Source organism: Octodon degus, unplaced genomic scaffold (genome assembly GCF_000260255.1).
Source record: "Octodon degus isolate 3935 unplaced genomic scaffold, OctDeg1.0 scaffold00323, whole genome shotgun sequence".
NCBI lineage: Eukaryota > Metazoa > Chordata > Mammalia > Rodentia > Octodontidae > Octodon > Octodon degus.
This window is the reverse complement of record NW_004524899.1, coordinates 224,884-244,710: the sequence shown is the minus strand read 5'-3', so window position 1 is coordinate 244,710 and position 19,827 is coordinate 224,884. Positions and strand designations below refer to the sequence as shown.

At 40.1% G+C, this 19,827-nt stretch overlaps 2 protein-coding genes across 6 annotated transcripts in view; one reads left to right on the top strand and one right to left on the bottom strand.

The window, feature by feature from the left end:
* Window positions 1-1,866, bottom strand: part of Dbf4 (DBF4 zinc finger) — a 31,158-nt gene extending 29,292 nt beyond the window's left edge. For both annotated transcript variants that reach the window (XM_004647761.2, XM_023708044.1), the window contains exons 1-2: window positions 1,608-1,866; window positions 618-790 (exon numbers count right to left, since the gene is read on the bottom strand). In XM_004647761.2, coding sequence (XP_004647818.1) covers window positions 618-790; window positions 1,608-1,653 — 219 coding nt within the window. In that variant the 5' untranslated portion in view covers window positions 1,654-1,866. The remainder of the gene's footprint in view (window positions 1-617; window positions 791-1,607) is intronic.
* Window positions 1,867-2,165: 299 nt separating this feature from the next.
* Window positions 2,166-19,827, top strand: part of Slc25a40 (solute carrier family 25 member 40) — a 44,838-nt gene continuing 27,176 nt past the window's right edge. For 3 of the 4 annotated variants that reach the window (XM_004647760.2, XM_023708047.1, XM_023708049.1), the window contains exon 1: window positions 2,166-2,328. The gene's annotated coding sequence lies outside the window, so the exon portion shown is untranslated. Of the gene's footprint in view, window positions 2,329-2,351; window positions 2,476-19,827 lie in introns of those variants that run through there. The other variant, XM_023708048.1, reaches the window with a different exon arrangement.

The window sequence follows — 19,827 nt, the reverse complement described above, 5'->3', positions numbered from 1 at the left end:
AAGCACTTATTCCACTGAGCCATTTCCCCGGCCCCCTCTTTTTTTATTTTATTTTTTGGAAAGGTTTAATGCTTAATCTTAGAATACATAATCTAAAAATTAAACTTTAAATTTTAATTCTTTTCTTTTAATGGCAGTGACATTCACCATGTTGAAAGTATCTCTTAAGATACGTGGGGAGGCCAGGGAGATGGCTCAGTAGAATAAGCGCTTGCCTGGCAAGCGCAAGGGACTGAGTTCAATCCCAGTTCCGCACAAAAAAAAAAAAAAAAAAAGATATGTGGGATACTAAGCCAATTTAACTCTGTGGGTTGAACAGGTTTTCTATGTTCCATAATGACAGAGGCTACAAAAGAGGTTTAGGAAAATTTGTTAAAAAAAATGTATTTTTTGTCCTTTTCTAACTTTGTTTTTTGCTTTGGGACTGAATCTTGCGGCATGCTAACCGTACTCCTGTCTCCACATGGCTGTTCACAATGAAAAACAGCTGAAAAAAAATGAAGCTTGGTGTAATAGATGGCTGGTTATAAATACCTCAAAATGAAAATTTTAAACGATTATCAGAAAGCACTAGTTATCAATTTTTACTTTTTGGTCAATGTATAATTTTCACTTACGCCTCCTAGGTCCTTTATGTCCTTTTGTAGTTTTTCTGATAAGGTGACAGAAGGTAAGTCAAGGTAAAACACTTTTCCCCAGAGTGGCTTATATTTGGATTTTTCTGATCTGTTATTACTTTTAAGAGATTTCAAAGATGATCTGTTCTTTTCATTTTTGACTTGAATTCCACCTGTATTTAAAAAAGTTTAGAATTAATCCTTTCTTACAGTTAAGTGTTAGTTTTAAAACTATTTTATTATGCAATAATCGTATCACAAAAGGAAAAAGCCTTATCACACCAATTTAAGCTATTAACATTTAAATATTGTTACTTAGTATAAAAGCAAAATACCCTACTTTCTATTAGAAATCAGCAAATGAATCAACAGGATTAAGTCACTGATTATATGACTTTTCCTCAAAACCTTTAAGATGTACACTTCATGGAGGTATTTACTCAAATATTTATCGACTTTCTGGTATTCTGCTGAACACTCAAAACTGATGCTTAAAATGTTCAACACTCAGCAACACAAATTCATCCAGAACGATTTAGTCCCCAACGGCTGGTAACTGCTCTAGTTTCATCAAGAACTTAAAGGTCCGTTAAGGATGTCACCGTTTTATTATTTTCACTCAAAACACCTAGGATACAATCACCTGCTTTAAACTTTTAGAACACAACCTCTCTTTTAGTTGGAGACTACAGGCATACGAAAGACTTTAGATGCGTAAGTTTCACCAAATGATTAACGTTTCCCTGTTTGTGCATAAACAACAAAGTCTGTGTCTCAAATACCTCCACTTCCAGGTAGCAGTGAAAGCAAATAAAACTTAAAAGACCAAAATCCAATCGCGAAGGAGGAAACCGGGAACGGGTGCGCGGTACCGCCGGATTCGGGCCGGCCGGAACCGGCTCCCCGCAGGCCGGAGCCCGCGAACGCTCGCAGGTCGCGCGAGCAGCCCAGCGGAGGAGGGGGTTAAAGGTCCTCGGAGGAGGGGCTCACCCTGGAACGGCCCTTTGCTGTGGATCCTCATGGCGCCGCAGTTCATGGCAGCCACCCGGCACTACATGCTGGGTCTGGGCAGGCGCCGCGCCGCACGGCCGCGGGGACCAGGCTTCTCCGGCCGGCGGACGGGGCAGCTTCCACGCGGGGCAGGGCCGGGTCCGCTGGCCGAAAATCCAGAGCGAGACTCGGCTCTGAGGCGCCGCGAAGGAACTGGAACGAAGAACAGCCGACAGTGCTGCGGCAGTTGAAGATTTGAAAACGCGTCACGCGGCCGCGGCGCCTGTACGCACGCCCCGCCTTCTCTCGCTGCGCGCGCAGCCTCCCGCCGCTTTCCCCCCCCCCGCCCCCCGCCCGCTGGGGGCACGCCCGCCCTCGACTCCTCTCCGGCCCCTCGCGCTCCGCGACCTCTCACTACTTCGCTCTCGCGCCGCAGGCCCACCCCTCGTGCAGCTCGCCACGCCCCCTACGGCCGGTGCTTCCTCCGCGGGCCCCTCCCCTCGCGCTGCCCAAGCCCCGCCTTCTGCCCGCCCCGGCCCCGCCCCCGCCCCGCTCCACCTCCACGCGCCAAGCGCGCCTAATCCTCAGCTGCTCGCCGCTGCTCCGCAGCCGGCGCGGCCTTGAGGCGTCCGGGCTTGGCTGAGGTAGTCACCGGAGTAACGCCACCGAGGGGGCACCCTTACCGGCTGGTCCGCGACTGTGCTCCCGCCGCTGTCTACAGGTACGCCGTCCGGGCGCAGGGGCCCGGGCCTGGCTCGGCCGGGCAGCTTTCTGTGGGTTTGGGCGGGCGCGCCCTGAGGGACGGAAAGAAGCCCACGTTCGCCGGCGAAACGCGGCAGTGGGCTTGCGGTGAGGAGTACACTGACAGGTGTGTGAAATATTGCCACTTTGTTTCACAAGTGGAAACATGCCTCGCAAAAGTTGTTTTTGGTTGTTTCTGCCTGTAGCTTGTCTGATGTTTTGTACTATTTCGCATTACTTTACTCCTGGCCCCAGCGAGCACACATGGCAGAGTGCATTTCTGTCCTAGTCCTGTAGTTCGGGGACAGCAGAGTCCGTAGTAATCATTTTGCAAATAGATATCATACAGCACAGACGAGGGTGGATTGTGACACCGTTAGATGAAATGGAAAACCCAGAAAATGGTCAGGTGTGACAAGGAAAGTGATAATTTTGTTTTGGACTGATTAAGGCTGAACAAACTAGAGTGACAGTCATGAGACTATCTTTATTAATTACACTGCTTATTAGACTGTTGGAGATGTGTGTAAGTCAGGAGGCCAGTGTGGAAGACAGAGAAGAGGATAAATTTTTTTTGCAAAGTCACTTAGACTTTGTACTGGTTGATCTCCGTCGTGGATCATGCTTAAGAGGTTAACAGACCGTGGAGAGGTGAGGAGAGTAGGCATTGCACATACATGTACAATATTATAATTTCATTTGGGAAAAAGAACCTATTTTCAAAATAAAAACTATAGATTGAGCAAAAGGTTTTTGTGTTTATTAAAAACTGAAAGTCACTTAGAATATGGGTAAAGCTATGGAGAAACTGAAATTTCTCCTGACAGCGTGTGAAATGAAGAAGTAATGAGCAAAAAATGACGAAATGAGAGTGAAAGAGATGGAGAAAAGGCCACAGAGATGAGAAGAGAACTGTGGACAAAACTCTTGGTCAGAAGTCACAGAATTATAAACTCTGCCATTCAGGTTTCACTTGTATCATTTTGGTTACTTTTGAGCCTCAATTTTAAGGTTAAATTTTAATCTGTGAAAGAGGGTAATATGGTTTAGAGCTATTGTAAAGTTAGAACTGTTGTAAAGATTGGGACTTTTTGAAATCTTAGTGTACTGCTTGGAGAGTAAGAGAGCTCATTAGTTGTTCTAGTCAACCTTGGTGGTACCTTCATCTCCAAGAAGTCCAAAAAGGCCAAATCTTGAATAATAGGCCTTAATTTTCTTGTGGAAGTTGTTGATTTTCTTAATGAGACTTTGAATAGAAGGTGAAGGCAAGTGCTAGATAAAAATGATGGATTTGAAGTTGAGACAGATTATGTATACTGTTACAAAGCATTGTAAAGTGTAGTGACAGGAGAGGAAGATTGGGTCTTTGGGAGGTTTTGAGGTATAAATATACCTTACTCAGATTTCTTTTTTTTTTCATATTATTGAATTTCACATCTTTTACCTATGACCAGTAAAGATAGAAACCATACCTGTCATTGCAATGAGTAGTTTCACTGGCAAAGTTGAAAGTGTTCTTGAGATGAATCCTTCTGGAGAAAGGGATTATGTCAAGGAATAGACAAATGGGGAAGTGTTTTTGTGTAAGAAACTTGCTTACATAGTTCATTAAGTAAAATGGGAGAACACTGAGTAGATCATGTCTGATTAGATGGACATTTGGTTGTGAATCAAAAAAACAAACAAATTTCATTCAATACTGGCCCTGTAGTTAAATGACCTTGGACAAACTTTAGAATTTTTTCATTTGTAAATGAAGGTTGAATTTGCTCAGTCTACTCTACAACATAGTGTAATTATTAGTTGCGACATAATAGGGTTTTTGTTTTTTTTTAGATGATGTCACACATATCCAAGTACAAAAACAATTTTTTTTTCGTCTGTTTTCTTTTTTTCTCAGAGACTTGCACTTGCCAGGTAGGCATTGTACTTCTGAGTGGTATCCCTGGTCTCCCAAGTACAGATTTTATATAGTGGACTCTAGACAAATTAATTCTTCTGCAGTATTTACCACTTTTCTCTTTTCTGTTTCTGTTTGGTGTTATTTGGTACTAGGAGCGGAACTCAGGACCTTGGGCCGCTGAGCTATATCCCTAGCCCCTTCATTTCCATTTTTTGCTTAAGTCTTTCCTCCTGGTTATCAATTGTTTGTCCTACCTATAGCAATGCAGCTTAGATTCAATCTTTTTCTTTTGCTCATGTGGGACCTTCTCTATTCCTATTTGATTCATTTGTTAACTATTGACTTGTTACTTCTGAGGTATGTTCTGTTGTTGTTATTTAATTTGCACATTTTATAGTCTCTTTAGTCTGGTGAATTGGAGGGCCTAACATTCTTTGAGGTTTAAGTTTTTAGTTTTGAAGAATTAGCATATTGGAGGATAGGACTAGATAGTAGCTGTGGCATTAAAGTCCTTGTCTCAGATGAGAGTGAGCTAATAAAACAAGGTACACTCAGCATTATCAAATCCTTGAATACAGCATAGTGAGTTATCAAAGATGGAGAATGGGAGTGGATATCTTTAAGAAAATATGGTTCAGAAGCTGCTGTGTCATCTATAGGTGGTATTACAGATAAGAAACTGGTTTAGATGCTCTTACACCCTGAACTAAACTGTCAGTACCTTTAGGATAGCACTAAACCCATAGTATTTAGCCATGATTATAACATGTTCTACTAACCTTATTCCCCGCTTTTTTTGTGTGTTGAGCACCTACAATGTATTATATGTAATGATATGGTTCACTCTGAGACCCACACAAGTCTAATCATGTAAATTTTAAAAATTAATGAACTATAACATACATTTATATCATCATCCAGTCAAAATGTAGAACATTTTTGTCAGTCAACTGATACTTCACTCTGCTTTCTAAACTCCTTTCTCTGACCAGAAGTAACACCCTTCAGATTTCTGTTATTACAGAATAGTTTTGCCTGTTTTGCAGATTAATGTAAGAAAAGCCACAGTGAGACATGATGTTGCACACCTGTAATCCCTGCACTGATAACTGTGAATTCAAGGTCAGCCTGCACTATATATATATATAGTGAGGCCCTTTCTCAAAAAAAATAAAGGGCTGCGGAGATAGCTTAGTGGTCTAAGTACCTGCCTGGCAAGTACAATGACCTAGGTTTGATCTCCAGTACTGTATACCATACTGGCTCCGTGCTGTGCCAGCCCCAAAGCTGGGCATGGTCGTCCATGCCTATAATCCCAGAACTGGGGAGGCTGAGGCAGGAGGATCACTAGGAACCTGAACTACATAGCAAGACCCTGTATCAACAAAAAATAAAAATAAACATAAAAATAGATGAATGAAATAAAAATAAAAGTAAAAAATAACATATATACCTTATGGACTGCAATTATGTTGCACAGCGTATTTTGGTGATTTAGTCATGTTACATATATTGTTCATTGTTTTCTGGTTATACACACATATATAGGAGAGAAATAGATATCTATATCATCTATCTATCTGTCTATCTATCTATCTTTATGTCTCTTTACCTGTTGATAAGTATTTGGATTATTTCTAGCATAAGGCTACTGTGAATAAAGCTGCTGTGAACATTTTTATGCACGTCTTTTTTGAATATGTATTATTTCTCTTGGAATTGATGGATCACATGTTAACTGAGTGGCAGTATAAAAACTATAACTAGCAATCTATAGGAGTTCTAGTTATTTCACTTCTTTGTCACTTTTGGGTATAGATTGGTATTTTCTATAAACTTTTTTAAAATCATAAAATTCACCACTTCACAATTTTAAAATGTACTATTCACTGTTTCTAGAACATTAACATTTGTGCAAACATCACCATTATCTAATTCCAAAATAATGCACTAGCTGAAGACCTAAATAGCTGTAAGCCTCCGTTGGTCCTCCTTTTTGCTGTATTTTCAAAACAGCAAAAAAACTTTATACCCAAAAGACACTCATGTTTTTTTAATGTATGTATTTAGTACAGAATCTACAGGTTCTTACTACACATATCAGACTCATAGTGATACTCCAGTTTTCAACTTCCCTAGCACTGAGATTACAGGTATGTGCCATCACACCCAGTCTTAATCACTGTCTCAGTGTGCCCCCGGGGCAGAGCCGGCATGGCCTGCTGGGATCTAACCCTGGTTCCTGTTTCTGCCTAAGCAGGCGCTTTAATATGCTGATCTATCTGGCTGGCCGGAGACACTCATTTTTATTCCCTGTCTGTTGCCAGTAGTGTACTGTTTTAATTAGGGTAGCTTTTTACCTCTAAAATTGGGAAGTGTTGAATCCTCTAGATTTATTTTTTTCAAGATTGTGTTGACTGTCAAGTTTCTTGAGATTGAATTTTAGGATCAGAAAAACAGTTGAAAAGTTTTAACAATTGTATCAGTTTCATAGAGTATTGCCATCTTAATATTATGAATTTTAATTTATAACACAGGATGTTTGTCTATTTATTGGGAGCCACTGAAGCTTGAAATTGGGCAAATGTGTGAGAGCAGGTCTAGGCCTGAGTACCCAAAGCAGTCAAGCTACTTCAGTTGTATAAAAAGCATCCTGCCTGGTTAATGTCCACTATTAGTCACTAGGCAACTTTGTATCATATGATACTAATTTTGCAAAGGTATAAATAAATGCCCCTACTGTTGTTCTGGGAATCATTTTGCCAGTCAGGTTATGGGTCACCTCCTGACCCAGCTCTTGTCTTTTTGTCTATCTTTTCTTGTTGCTGTTTCTCCTTACGGTACTCCAAGGGACCAATGGAGGCTATCTGTTTAGGTCTTTAGTTAGTGCATTATTTTGAAATTTTCATTGTATTAGTCCCATACCTCCCTGATTAAGTTTATTCTTGGTCTCGAATGTTTTATTTTTCATGCTTTATGTATTTATTTCTTGCTATACAGCTTAGACTCATAGTGCTTGTGCTGTCTCAGCTTCCCCAGCTCTGGGACTACAGGTGTGTGCCACCCTACCTGGTTTTGGGGCCAGCAAGTTACACCTGGGTTACAGGGCAGTTTGGCATAGTTGCTGGGGATCAAACTTTGGACCTTGTGCTTGCCAGGCAGGTGCTTACTCCAGCCTTTTTTTATGCTTTTGTAACTGTAATTGTTTTTAAACTTCATTTTTGCATTCATTGCTAGAACAAAAATGGGATATACAGATTCAGAAATATAGCTTATTATTATTGTATGTTGGTCTTTTATTTGCAACTAAGTTCATTTATTGCACTAATAACTACATTCTCTCAGATATTGTAGGTATAAAATCATGTCATCTGTGAGAATAGATCAGCTTCCTTTCAAATCTGATACCTTTTGTTACTTTTTATTGTTTAGTTGCCTTAGAACTTGCAGTACTATAATATAAAAAAAAAGTGAGAGTAGATTATGTTTTTCTCCTCTCATCCTGGGGAGAAAGCTTTCAGTATTTCTGCAGTAAACGTGATATTTATGGATTTTTTAAATAGAGTGTCTTTATTGGGTTGATGAAGTTCTCTTTTCCTGCTTTGCTGACTTTATAATGAAAGGTTGAAATTTGTCAAATGTGTTTCCTATAGCAGCTGACCTGCTGATATCTTTTTTTCCCATTCATTTAATTGTTATGTTTCCATTGATTGATTTTCATATGTTGAACCAGCCTTGCATTTCTGGGATAGAACCCACTTGTTCATGATGCATAATTGTGTTAGCATTGAGCTGGATTTGGATGTTTACTAGTATTCTGTTGAGAAATTTTTTAATCTACATTCACGAGAGGTTTGGATTGTAGTTTTCTTGTGATGTCATCTCTGGCTTTGGTGTCAGGGTAATTCTCATTTCACAAAATGTATTTGGAAATGTTTTCTCCTTTATTTTTATTTTTTTAAAGATTAATGAAAATTTAATGTATAACAGAAGCTCCTACCTGGAGGAGCCACCGAGAAGGTAGATTAGAAACTAGACTTGGTAACTAAAAGAAACAACAACCAAATGAAAGATGGAATTCAGCAAACAGTTGGCCACTGGAGTATTTTCTCAAAGGTAAATGAGCATGGCAGCACATGCCTATAATCCCAATACTCTGAAAGACTGAAGCAGGAGGATTGCAAGTTCCTTCTCAGGCTGGGCAACTTATTGACTTAGCCAGAGTCTGTAGCAGAATAAAAAATAAAAAGGACTGGGGATGAAATTTAGTGTCAAGAGCCCAGGTTCAGTTCTCTAGTAACTGCAAAATGGAAAGACCAAAAAATGGAAAGGTGGCATTTCCAAATCAATCAAATATTAAGGGCATAAGAAGACCTCTTTTAGGTCCAGACAGATATACCATCAGGCTGTATACAAAAGACTGAAGCAATGTATATGTTTTTTTTTTTTAATATTTATTTATTTATTTTGTGTGTGTGTGGCCAGCTTAGCCCACCAGGGGGCGGGGCTGGCTAGTATGTGGTGCTGGGGGATTGAACCACAGTCCCTGTGTTTTGCTTAGTTTAGCTTGTTCTAAGTAGGTGCTTTAGACCACTGAGCCATCTCGCCGGCCCTGTATATGGGTTTGAGACTGCAGTATAGAGTGGTTTTAAAGAAGCCTACAATAAAATAACACCACAGAAATGTAGTCAAAAACAAAACTGGTTCTGTGAAAGCACATCACAACCATCAAATGTACTGTGGAGAATAGGAAGGTGCTGCATGACTGGGAGCTGGGGCAAAGCACCCAGTGGGGGGACCATGACCTTCACATTACAAGAGTGCCTGTAAGAGCTGGGGCAAGAAAAAGCAGTGAAAAGTGCCCTAGAAGAGGGCTAGCCAGGTAGCTTAGTGGATTAAAGCACCTGTTTAGGCAGACACAGGGATCAGGGTTTGATCCTCTGTGTGCAGTGCTGACCCCACCCCTGGGGCACACTGAGACTGTTGCGACTAGGTGTAGTGGGGTGTACCTGTAATCCTAGTGCTTGGGAGGCTGAAAACAGGAGGATCACTATGAGTCTGATATGTATACTGAGACCCTGTAGACCCTGTACTAAAAAATACCAAAAAAAGAAAAAAAAAAAAGAAAAAGTCACTAGAAGAAAGCAGTTTTTCTAGATTGTTTTAAACATTCCACAGTAATGACATTCATTCCAGAGTCTACCAGCAAAGACAAGACACCTAGGCCTCTCTTTAGGAAAGGTCTTCTTGCTGCATCAGAAAGAAAAGAAAAGGTTGCCTTTGAAGAAACACAGCACAGAATTCTCGTTTATACTTTAGTGATTTGCATAAACCCTGGGAAGTAAAAACAGACTTGCAGGTATTCTGTACCTGAAAAACTGTCACTTGAAGAGCTCTTGTGTTTTCCCCTTTGTTTATTGGAAGAATTTTAGAAGGATTGGTATTAAAATTTAAAAAAAGATGTTAGTGGAGGCCGTCATGCCCTGGGCTTTTCTCAGGGCGTGTTTTGATTAAATCAGAAATTTTTACTGCTTATAAGCTTGGTTAGGATTCTTATTTCTTCTGGAGTCAGACTTAGTAGTTTCTAGGAATTTGTCTATTTCATCTACACTGATTGTTTGGCATATATTTGTCCATAATATTCTCCTTTGAGGACAGTTATATAAAACTGATAGTATTGTCTCTACTGTCATATCTAACTTTAGTAATTTAAGTTGTCAATTTAAAGTTAGTCTTTTTAAATAGCAATTTTTCAAAAATTTATTTAGTACAGGGTCTACAGAGTCTCACACAGATCAGACTTGTACTGATTCTCCTGTTTTTAGTCTCTCAAGTGGTGGGATTACAGGCCCATGCCACCACTACCAGTCTCAGTTTCCCTCTCAGCATGCCCTGGGAGTGGGGCCGGTAGGCATGCTGGGGATCAAACCCCAGTCCCTGTGTCTGCCTAAGTAGGTGCCTTAATCTGCCGAGCTATCTGCCTGGTCCTAAGTAACAAATTTTGGTTACATTAATTTTGGTTCTCTGAAGCTTTGCTATTTTGACCTTCTTCATTGAATTGACATTGGATTAATTTTATTTGTTTAGTAGTTATATAGGAAGTTAGTTTACTGGTTTATTAATGAGATCACTCTCATTTTTGAGGCATAGTGTGATATATTAGAATTAAAAAGAGAAAATGGGGAAGGGACCTCAGCTAGAGCAGTTGAAGAGGGCAGAACTGTCTAGAGGACCTGACTAGCCCCTCAACAAAAGGAAGAAAAGAGCCAGTGGTGACAAACCTTTGGCACACATATTACTGTATTTTTAAGACAAAAGATGTTAATGTATGATTTTTATAAGACTATTCAAGCTTAATTGTATTTTTTAAATTTTATCGAGAAACAAATATCAATGAGACACTTTCCAAGCTGATTAATAGGACATTTTCAATAATTAATACATTGCACATTGTTATTTTCTCAGCGGTCATCCACAGCACAAGAAGCAGCCAGGACATCCTGTCCAAACACTACTACTAAAAATCCTTCCTCTCACTGAACCAAGTGAAAGCAGCCATACATCTGTCCTAACTATTCTGTATATACAAATACAAAATGGTCCTTCCTCTGTACCCCCCCTCTCCAGTTCAGTCCTGTCAGAGATGAGTATTCTGTTGGCATCTAAATATTATAGGTGCTTGAATTCAGCAAAACAATCCAACACAGTCCAGCAGTCCACAATAGTAGTGGGTTGTCCGCAGAAGTTGTTGACTTGAGCCTTTTACAGCTCAGCGTATTAATATGGCTTTACTTTATACACCTTGTTTTTATACTTTTCTGCTGGATGGTTAAGACCAAGATAAAGCAAGACCTATATAACAAGAAATGTAACTTTATCTGATAAGGTCAGTCAAGTGCCCTCAGGATTTATCCTGTAACCCTGTACCGCACTTTGTAGATCTTTTGTTATTGTCAGCCATGTGGATGAGTCACGGCCATTGCTTGACCAATTTGCTCTCTGTGAAAGCCTGAGAGAAAGTTTTCTCTCCATGTGACTCTCCTTAGGCACACTCTACATCATCGATCACATTCCTCTATGGCTCCATAATCTCCTTGATCAGAAAATTTGGGGCACAACTGAGTTATATAATGTTACAGTACAAGTTCTCCTATGTCCTCAGTCTTCACTGACCTTGAAAGGCTAGGGTCAAAATGTTGGCTGACCTTGCAGCCCTTCCTTTTCTCCAATTGTTGATCTGCAAACTTAGGTTGTTAACCCTCCAGAAGAGAAGCTTAATATTACCCTGCAACATATGTAGTTCGGTTTACCCTGTCTGAATATCAAATATCTTAGGCATAACGGGGAACAATTATCTTCCATCAAGTGTTGATGTGTTGAAATTTAAGTCCTTACAGAATATGAAGAAAAAAATGTTAAAAATAGGAATAAACACAGTTTTACACAGAAATTTAGAAATCTAACCATATACAGCATTGTAGCAGGACAGTCCTGTGGCATTTTTTTTTTCTTTGTGTCTTTTTCTTTTTTTCATTTATTACCCCCCCAGAAAACCTTTCTTATGAGACAGTATGGTAATAATTGGTATGTCATGACAAGAAGTATGTATTTAGAAGACCAGAATGATAGGCATTCTAAGCGTGACCCATCTGTTACACATTGCTATCTTCAGTGCAGTTGCTTGGTTCACAGGTATCAGCATATATAGTTAGTCAGGTCTAGATTCCTACCAATTAACTGCTAGTTTCAAAAACCTGCTGATGTTTCTCAAGATCATTGCCTTGCCCATCTTGTGCATACAAGTGTATGGCTTTGTCCCTGTCCTGTTTCCCAGCTTTTCTCCTTACCCTCTCCTTGTTGTCCAGTCCTCAAGCTCTTGCTTTACTTTTAGTTGTGTTATCCTTTCTATTTGTATTTCTCTTTTGATTTCTTGTACTAGGGAGACTTATGATACTTATACATGTGGGTCTGGTTTATTTCACTTATGAGTACATCTTCAAGTGGCATCCACTTAAATATAAATGCTTCAAGTTCATCATTCTTTATAGCTGAGTAATACTCCATTGTATAAAAATACCACTTCTTTTTGAACCATTCCTCATGTGATGGGCATCTTGGTTGTTTCCACAATTTAGCTATCACAAATTGCCCTGCTATAAACATAGGTACACATATATCACTATGATATGACGTTTTCAGTTCCGCCGGGAAAATTCCCAGTAGGGGGATAGCTGGCTTGAATGGGATTTCCAGTCCTGGTTTCTTAAGGAGTCTGCACACCGATTTCCATAATGGTTGCACCAGTCTACATTCCCACCAGCAATGGAGAAGGGTTCCCTTTTCCCAACAACCTCTCCAACATTTGTTGTTGGTGGATTTGTTTATGATAGCCATTCTTTCTGGGGTGAGATGGTATCTCATTGTTGTTTTGATTTGCATTTCATGGATGACTAGTGATGTGGAGCATTTTTTCATATATTTATTCGCTTCTTTAATTTCATCCTCTAAGAAGTGTGTGTTCATCTCGATGCCCATTTCTGAATTGGGTCTTTAAATTTAGGGGCCCTCATGTATTTTAGTTCTTTATAAATTCTAGAGAACAGACCTTTGCCTGAGTGCTTATTAGTTAAGATTTTTTTCAAAATTTGTGGGTTGTCTTTTCACTTTGTTGGTAATTTCTTTTGACATGCAAAAACTTCTCAATAAGAGTTGGTCCTAGTTGTCAATTCTTTCAGGTGTTAAGCACATGATTTGATTTTTGTTCATGAACTCTTTGCCTACCCTCTGTCTTCAGGAGTTCCTCCTACTTTCTCTTCCAGGAGATTTAGTGTTTCTGTTTTAATGTTTAGAGCTTTAGTCCATTTTGACATTAGCTTAGTGCATGGTGATAGACCTGGGTCAAGTTTCAGTTTTCAGCATGTAGAGAGCCAGTTTTCCAGCAAAGCTTAATTGCAGTATTGGCACTTTGGAATAAATAGGGTGTCTTGGTTGCAGTTCAGGCACTTAGTCTTTAAAAAGTTCACTGTCACTAGGCTAGGCTCTAGTTGATCATTATGTTTATCCTTTAAAGAGGGTAAACAAGTTTTGAATCTCTGAGAAGCTGAGTCCAGGTCAGTTAACTTTTAAGTTCAGAACTGGGATCTTTTTTAAAGACGAAGAGGAGCTAGCTGTCAGGAGTCAACCAAAGGCAGAAGAAAACATCCTTTAGGTCCACGTAGGTATACCAGCAGGCTGTAGGTGACAAAAGGCTGAGGCAATGAGGGTTTGGGACTGCAGGATGGAGAGTAGCTGTGACAGCATCCACAGCTTGGAAATACTGAAGTAGGTATTTCCCTCCGGGTTTCTTTATAAGCAGAAGAGATGTATTTCAGCAGTTTAACAGTCTTTGAATATTTTTTGGTTCTGAAACCACTGGATGTGTAGTTGAATTCCTAGTTGAGCTTGTCATGGTGTGGGGTACTGTCTAATGCACGTAGGTGTTGCCTCAGACTAGAGTTTCATGATCAGGGGAGCTGGCCCTTTTTGCCCTGTCTTAGGCTGTTTTCAGTCAAAGACAATGGGAGAAACACACACAAGCTAAAGAAAGCATCTTTTAAATCTATACATGTAAACCAGGTGGCAGCTGGAGGTAACAGTCCAAGAATGATGTGTGAGTTGTAAACCACAGAGCACAAGGTGATGGCTACATTGTTGACCGCATGGAGAGCTTGCATTGGCTGGTAATCCCCATTGGGTGTTTTTTTGCTGGGGAGGAAAGGAGAGTTCCAAGGTGACTAGCAGTCTGTCAGGATCCCCAACTGCCTTAGGCAGCCAAGGTATGGTTGGATGCCTATTGGTGCTTCTTGTGACTTAGGCTATTGTCTGACAACAATGGGGATCATGGTGAGGTGGTGTTTAATCACTACAGGAGCATGATTGATGGTGAGCCTTGAGGCAAGTTTTTGCTCATACCTCTGGGTGGAGGGTTTTCAGAATTACAGGGTTGTGATTATCTGTCTCAGGCTGATACAGGCATTGGTTTTTTTTGGAAACAGTCAGGACCAGCTTTCAAAGTGCAGAGTTAAATGAGAGAGAGTGTGACTGGATTGGTACCTCTAACTTGGAGAAGAGGTCTTTCCCAAGAAGTGGTGTGGGGCGTTCTGGCATCCCTCTAAGCTGCAAGTTTGTGCCTGGCAGAAGGGGTGAGAGGCAAGAGTCCCAGTTGATCTGGTGATAGTAGCTTTTTGACAAAGGGGCAGTAGGTTGGCTGATTGCCAGGAAAGATATGGATTGACCCCCAATATGGACATGAACTGTAGGCTACCAGTGACCCAGCTGAAGAAGGGAGCCCAGTCTAGCCTAGTCTTTGAAAGGGTTGTTATCCTTTAGTTTGAATGGGCATTTATTTTTCTAGTGTCCATAGCCCATATATTTTGCATATTGGTTTTTGATCAGAGGATATTATTATGTATTAGTCTGAATTTTCTTGTGGATATCAGGTGCTTTTTGAGCAGTGAAGGCTGCATTGATCATCTGTAGAATTTCAGGGGTCTTAGAGTCAAAGGAGGGTACACCTTGTAGGTATCATAGAGTCTCTCATAAAAGTCTGAAGGACTTTTATTGGGCTTCTGGGTAACAGTAGTGACTTTGAACATATTAATGGTTCCCTCCTGCCCCCTCTTCTGACCCCAACCCCCATGCCTTTGAGAAATGCTTGACTGGATTGCTTTGTTTCTTTTTGCTGACCTGGTGGAGCTGTAGCAGAATCTGCCAAGGAGGAATTCTCAGGTTTTATTCAGGCTCAGGGAACAGCAGTTTTGTTTTATTTTAATTCTTTAATCACCAGAAAAAGCCCTTTTAAAAATTCTAGGGCTGTAGTCAGGGTCTTTGGTTTTGACAAACTAGTTCCTATTGCTGACTCCGTACCTGTATGTGGTGTACCCTTGAACAATAGCATAACAAACAGAGGGTTGGTGCCTGCCTGGCCACCTGCCCCTTGGCAACACTGGGACTGTCCAGACTATGGAGAAGCACCAGTAGGTTCTCTGTTTTGTTCTTTTAGGTGTGTCCATGGAGTTGCAGGTTAGGGCCCAATCAAGCTCTGTAGTTTGAAGAGGAATCTTACATCCTCACTGTGACGCATAGATGGAACAGTCTGTTGCTTTCACTGTCCATTACAAGCCCAAAATCCTTCCACAGGCAGTCAAGAGGTCACAACATTCCCTCCCCAAATGATGAGGAGAGCTAACTTATGAGAGGTGGCTAAGCTCTCCTGCTCGAACTACGCAGGCAGACTGAAAATAGATGCCCCGTAGGGTCTTACAGAAAATAAGCAGCAGGCAGGCAGAGTGCATCCTCTTCCCTTTTGGGTCCAGTGTCAGCCTCTTAAAACAAGGACCAAGGAATCCTCCACCAGACTTCGGAGAGGACTCGAGAAATCTCAAAGGTGTGCCTTCCTGTAGGGACCTGGAAAGTCCCTGCTTCATCTGTAAGGGCCAGACTTGTGATGCAAAAGGTCAGCACAGTTGGTCTCCCTGGCCAATGCAACCAATGCAGTAACAAATAGAAACACCAAATTTTGATGGACACTGACCTCTAAAAAAAATTTCAGGACCCAAACAGAGGCTCAGGGAGGGAGGTTTTTATGTGGTATCAAAGGGAAAGCACAGAGGCACAATGGCTTGTCAATTGGGAATTGGTTCCCACAATGTATATCATAGTGACCAGCTGTTTCTGAGAAACAGAAGCAATAGGAACTGTTATAGAAACTGAAGTAAACTGGCATCTCCCTGAGCAACTAACAGAAACTGAGGTATACTGGCTAGTGTGGGGTGGGTGTTTTTCAGCTACAGGGTCAGTTTTGATTTTGCAATTTGGCTCCAGAAGTCCTTAACACTTAATTCCTTATCCATGAGATGACTGTTTCTTCCTTGGGGCTGTCTCAGTTTTGTGGAGACTTTGATTTAGGGCAATAGCTGGTGTCTTCTAATCACTGATTGGTAGTTGAACATCTCTGGAAATCTTTTATCTTGGTGTTCTCAGTCTTGAAGGCAATGGATAGGTTATGTAACTCTAGGGTTAATAAGCCTTATATTGTGTTTTTAGACAGATTCCCTGAATGATTAAGATGCATATGTGCAGAGTAGAGCACAGACTAGACCTGCAGTTCTAAGGTATAAAGGAGATAGCAAAAGGATCAAGCTTTGTTCCATTTTCTTATCCATTGGACATCTATAGGTCCAAATCAGGATTGTTTTGTTTGTTTGTTTTAGCAAAAATAGCTTTTAAGTTCCTAATTGCCTCGAAAGAAAACACAAATCTTGCTTTTAATGAGAAACAGGTTAAAGGGCCATAAGTCTGTCCTCTGTCCCTGTGGTGGTCTCTCACTGTGTCATTTTCTCCCCAAGACTTTATTCTCCTTAATCGTTAAAGAGAAATAAAGATTTCTCTCTTCATCTTTCCCTTCAAGCTTTCCTCCTTCCCTTCATCTTCTCTTTTGTTATGCCAAAGCTAGTGTTTCCTAAGCTACTCTTTAATGTGTTTGCTTATGTTCTTTACAGGTTAAGATGTGACAGATATGACTAGAGATTGTTGGGATATGTCACCGTATTTGACATTGGCCATTGGTGCCTCTCCCCTCTTCTCTCTCTCTTTCTTCCTTTCTCTTTTCCTCTCTGTCTCTTTTTAAAAGTAGATCTTTACAGATGGCACAGTGGTTAGATCCAGTGTAGTTTTTTTTTTTTTTTTTTTTTTTTTTTTTTAATATTACTTTAGATCCAGCGTAGTTCTGGATACAAAGTGTAGTTCTTTTTTTATATTCCTATCAATAATACTATCCTCTGGTTATATTTTCCTGTCACATATTTTAAGATGAAGTTCTCATTTTTATTATTGTCTTGTGTACCTGTTAATTTTCTTCTGAACAATGCTCTTCTAGGGTTTTTTTTTTTTTTTTTGGTTGTTATTGTTACTGTTCTATGTTTCTGGGTGTACTTGTTGTTGTTTTGTGTTGATTGGCCTCAAGCTTGGTGATCCTCCTGCCTCAACCTGCTGAGTGCTGGAATTAACAGCATGCACCTTTGTGCTGGCTCCCAGGTGGAGCTATTTTGGCTAAGGTTCAGAGGATAATTCTACTACAAGGACATACAGTGGTAAAATGTGGGCTTTCAAGGATGTTGTGGGATCTAGTATATACTGAGGTAAATGTTAGAAGTCCTCAATCCCTATGAATTTGCTGTTTTCAGCCCTCATAGCCTCTGTCTTGGCCTGGCTGTACTTGTTGCCTGCAGTATCCATTGGCAGGCAGTTGATGTTCCTGGCATTTCTTGTTTCCTGGGACCTCTAGTACTGCTTTAGTTTCACTCTTCCAGCTTTGTATACCCGGTCAGAGGGCCTGTACAGAGACTGTCATCCTGGCACACATTGTCTTCCTAGATTTTCCTTTGAAGGCCTCAAAGCCTCCATGAATGGAGGTCTTAATTCTTATATTCTGAGTGCCTACAAGACTAGCATGGTGTTTGTGGTGCCAAAACCTGCCACCAGTACAGTACAAGCTGTGCTGGGGCTTGCTTGAAACATGGTTACAGTGGCCTCTCAGTGCCTTCCCAGTTTTTGTTACTGGAGAAGCAGAGGATTACATGGCTATCTTCTCAAACAAAAGAAAGCCTTTGAAGCAAATTTAATTTTTATGCCTTTAACTCTACTATGTTGGGGATTTTGACTCTAGTCAAATTGTAGTAGACTAATCTTGCCCTGTAGTCTAGTTTCTAGTAGAATCCTCATTTCCATCTGAAACCACACTTAGGTAGCCTTTACTCACATTCCCATCAGCATTCTGGCTTTCTGATCCTACACCAGAATTGCCCAGTGTGCTCCACTTAGATCATTCTATCCTTTCTCTGGCCTAGTTCTCCTGGGATATCCTCAAGGAATCTTTCTCATCCCAGCTTAAAGCATTAGGCTTGTTAGTGTACCCTCCTTGGCCAAAACCTTAGGTGTGCTCCTTTCCTGGATAAGCTGTACAAATTTGGCGTCTTTGTATTCTGCCCCTTTGCTCCTTATTTTCACTGTAAATTTGCCTAAACTCACGGCACTGATTTTCTCTTTTAGAACTTCCTCCCATGTGTAAACTAATCACCTTTAAATTCAACAGCCCTTAAAGTCTCAGAATTCTTTGCCACAGTGTAACCACTGTGCCAGCTGGCAGCACTTTTCCTTTGGCATCTTTGCTCTTCAAATTTTCTTACCACCATATAGTCAGTCTTTTAAAGTCTATTTTTTAGCACTGTATGATGCTCTAGACTCATATTTTCTTATTCTTTTTTAATTTTATTCCAGAATTATTAATTTTTTTAGTCCTTAGTACTTTTAAACTTCAGCTTCACCAAGTAACAGTCCAGATTTATGGAACAACAAAGTTTTTCTCAGGCTTTAACCCATTTTAGGAGACGAATAGTACTAAATAGCATCCAGAATATAGCTATCCCAGAGTTCTGAACTAGTTATAAAATTGTATCTTTTTTTCTGTTGGAATACTTTTATTAAAATTATATCTTCTTAGGTATTAATTTGATACAAGCAACCTGGACACTTGTAACATAATTAAAATAGCATATAGCAACACTTTAGTTCCCTGGTTGAGTATACTTTCTTCTTTTCCCATAGAATGTCTTACTTAGAGAACTTTTGAATATTTGTCTTTTCCAACAATCCTTTTTACATTTCCAATTCCTTGGTTTAAAATAACGAATTTCTTATTCAAGGAACAAGTTAATAATGAGCTGCTCTCAACCATTAACAAGTTAAACTTGTTCATTCCTAACTTTGATTTAACCAACACTTCTCTTTGTAAAAGAAAAATGTTATGCGTAAAACTCCATCATGACTTGGGAAGAGCTATTGATGGTTTGTTTTATAATAGGGGGTTCTGGAAAGGGCAGATTCTTTTGAAGCCACAAAGCAGAAAAATGGCAAATACTCTTTCTTGGTCTGCAGATAAAAACACAGGCCAAGATTAGAAAATTCTGGTTGGTTCTGAAATTAGAGTATTTTAAGTACATTCATATGTACATTATTTTTTCCCTGAGTTTGGGTTCAGTTTGGTAGAGGTACTTAAAAAAGAGGCGGTCAGTAAGAGTGAAGAGGAACTGATGTGTATATCTACCAGCACCTTAGAAAATAGGCAGCATCTGTCATTTTTATCTCATTTCTTTTTTATCTTTTCCCACTTGAAATGCAATAGAGGGACGTGATCCTTTTGTTTTTTTTTTAACCCCTCCGTCTGTGGTGTTGAAGGACAATATCCAAGGTCTTCTGTATGCTACATAAGCGCTTTGCCACTGAGCTCCATCTCCAGCCCTTTCTTTTTATTCTTATCTGCTTGGACTCTCTCATATTACATCAACCCCAGTATTATGATCACTATTCTTAAAAATAAATAGCCTTTCCAAGATATGCTGTAAAATAAACCCTTCAGGTGGGGTTAGTTTTGATGTAAAAAAGGGTCAACTGAATAATTTTTATTTATACAGTCATTAGGGAAAATGAACAGATTTCCAGCACCACAAACACTGCCTTTTTTTCTGAACATGGTTTACT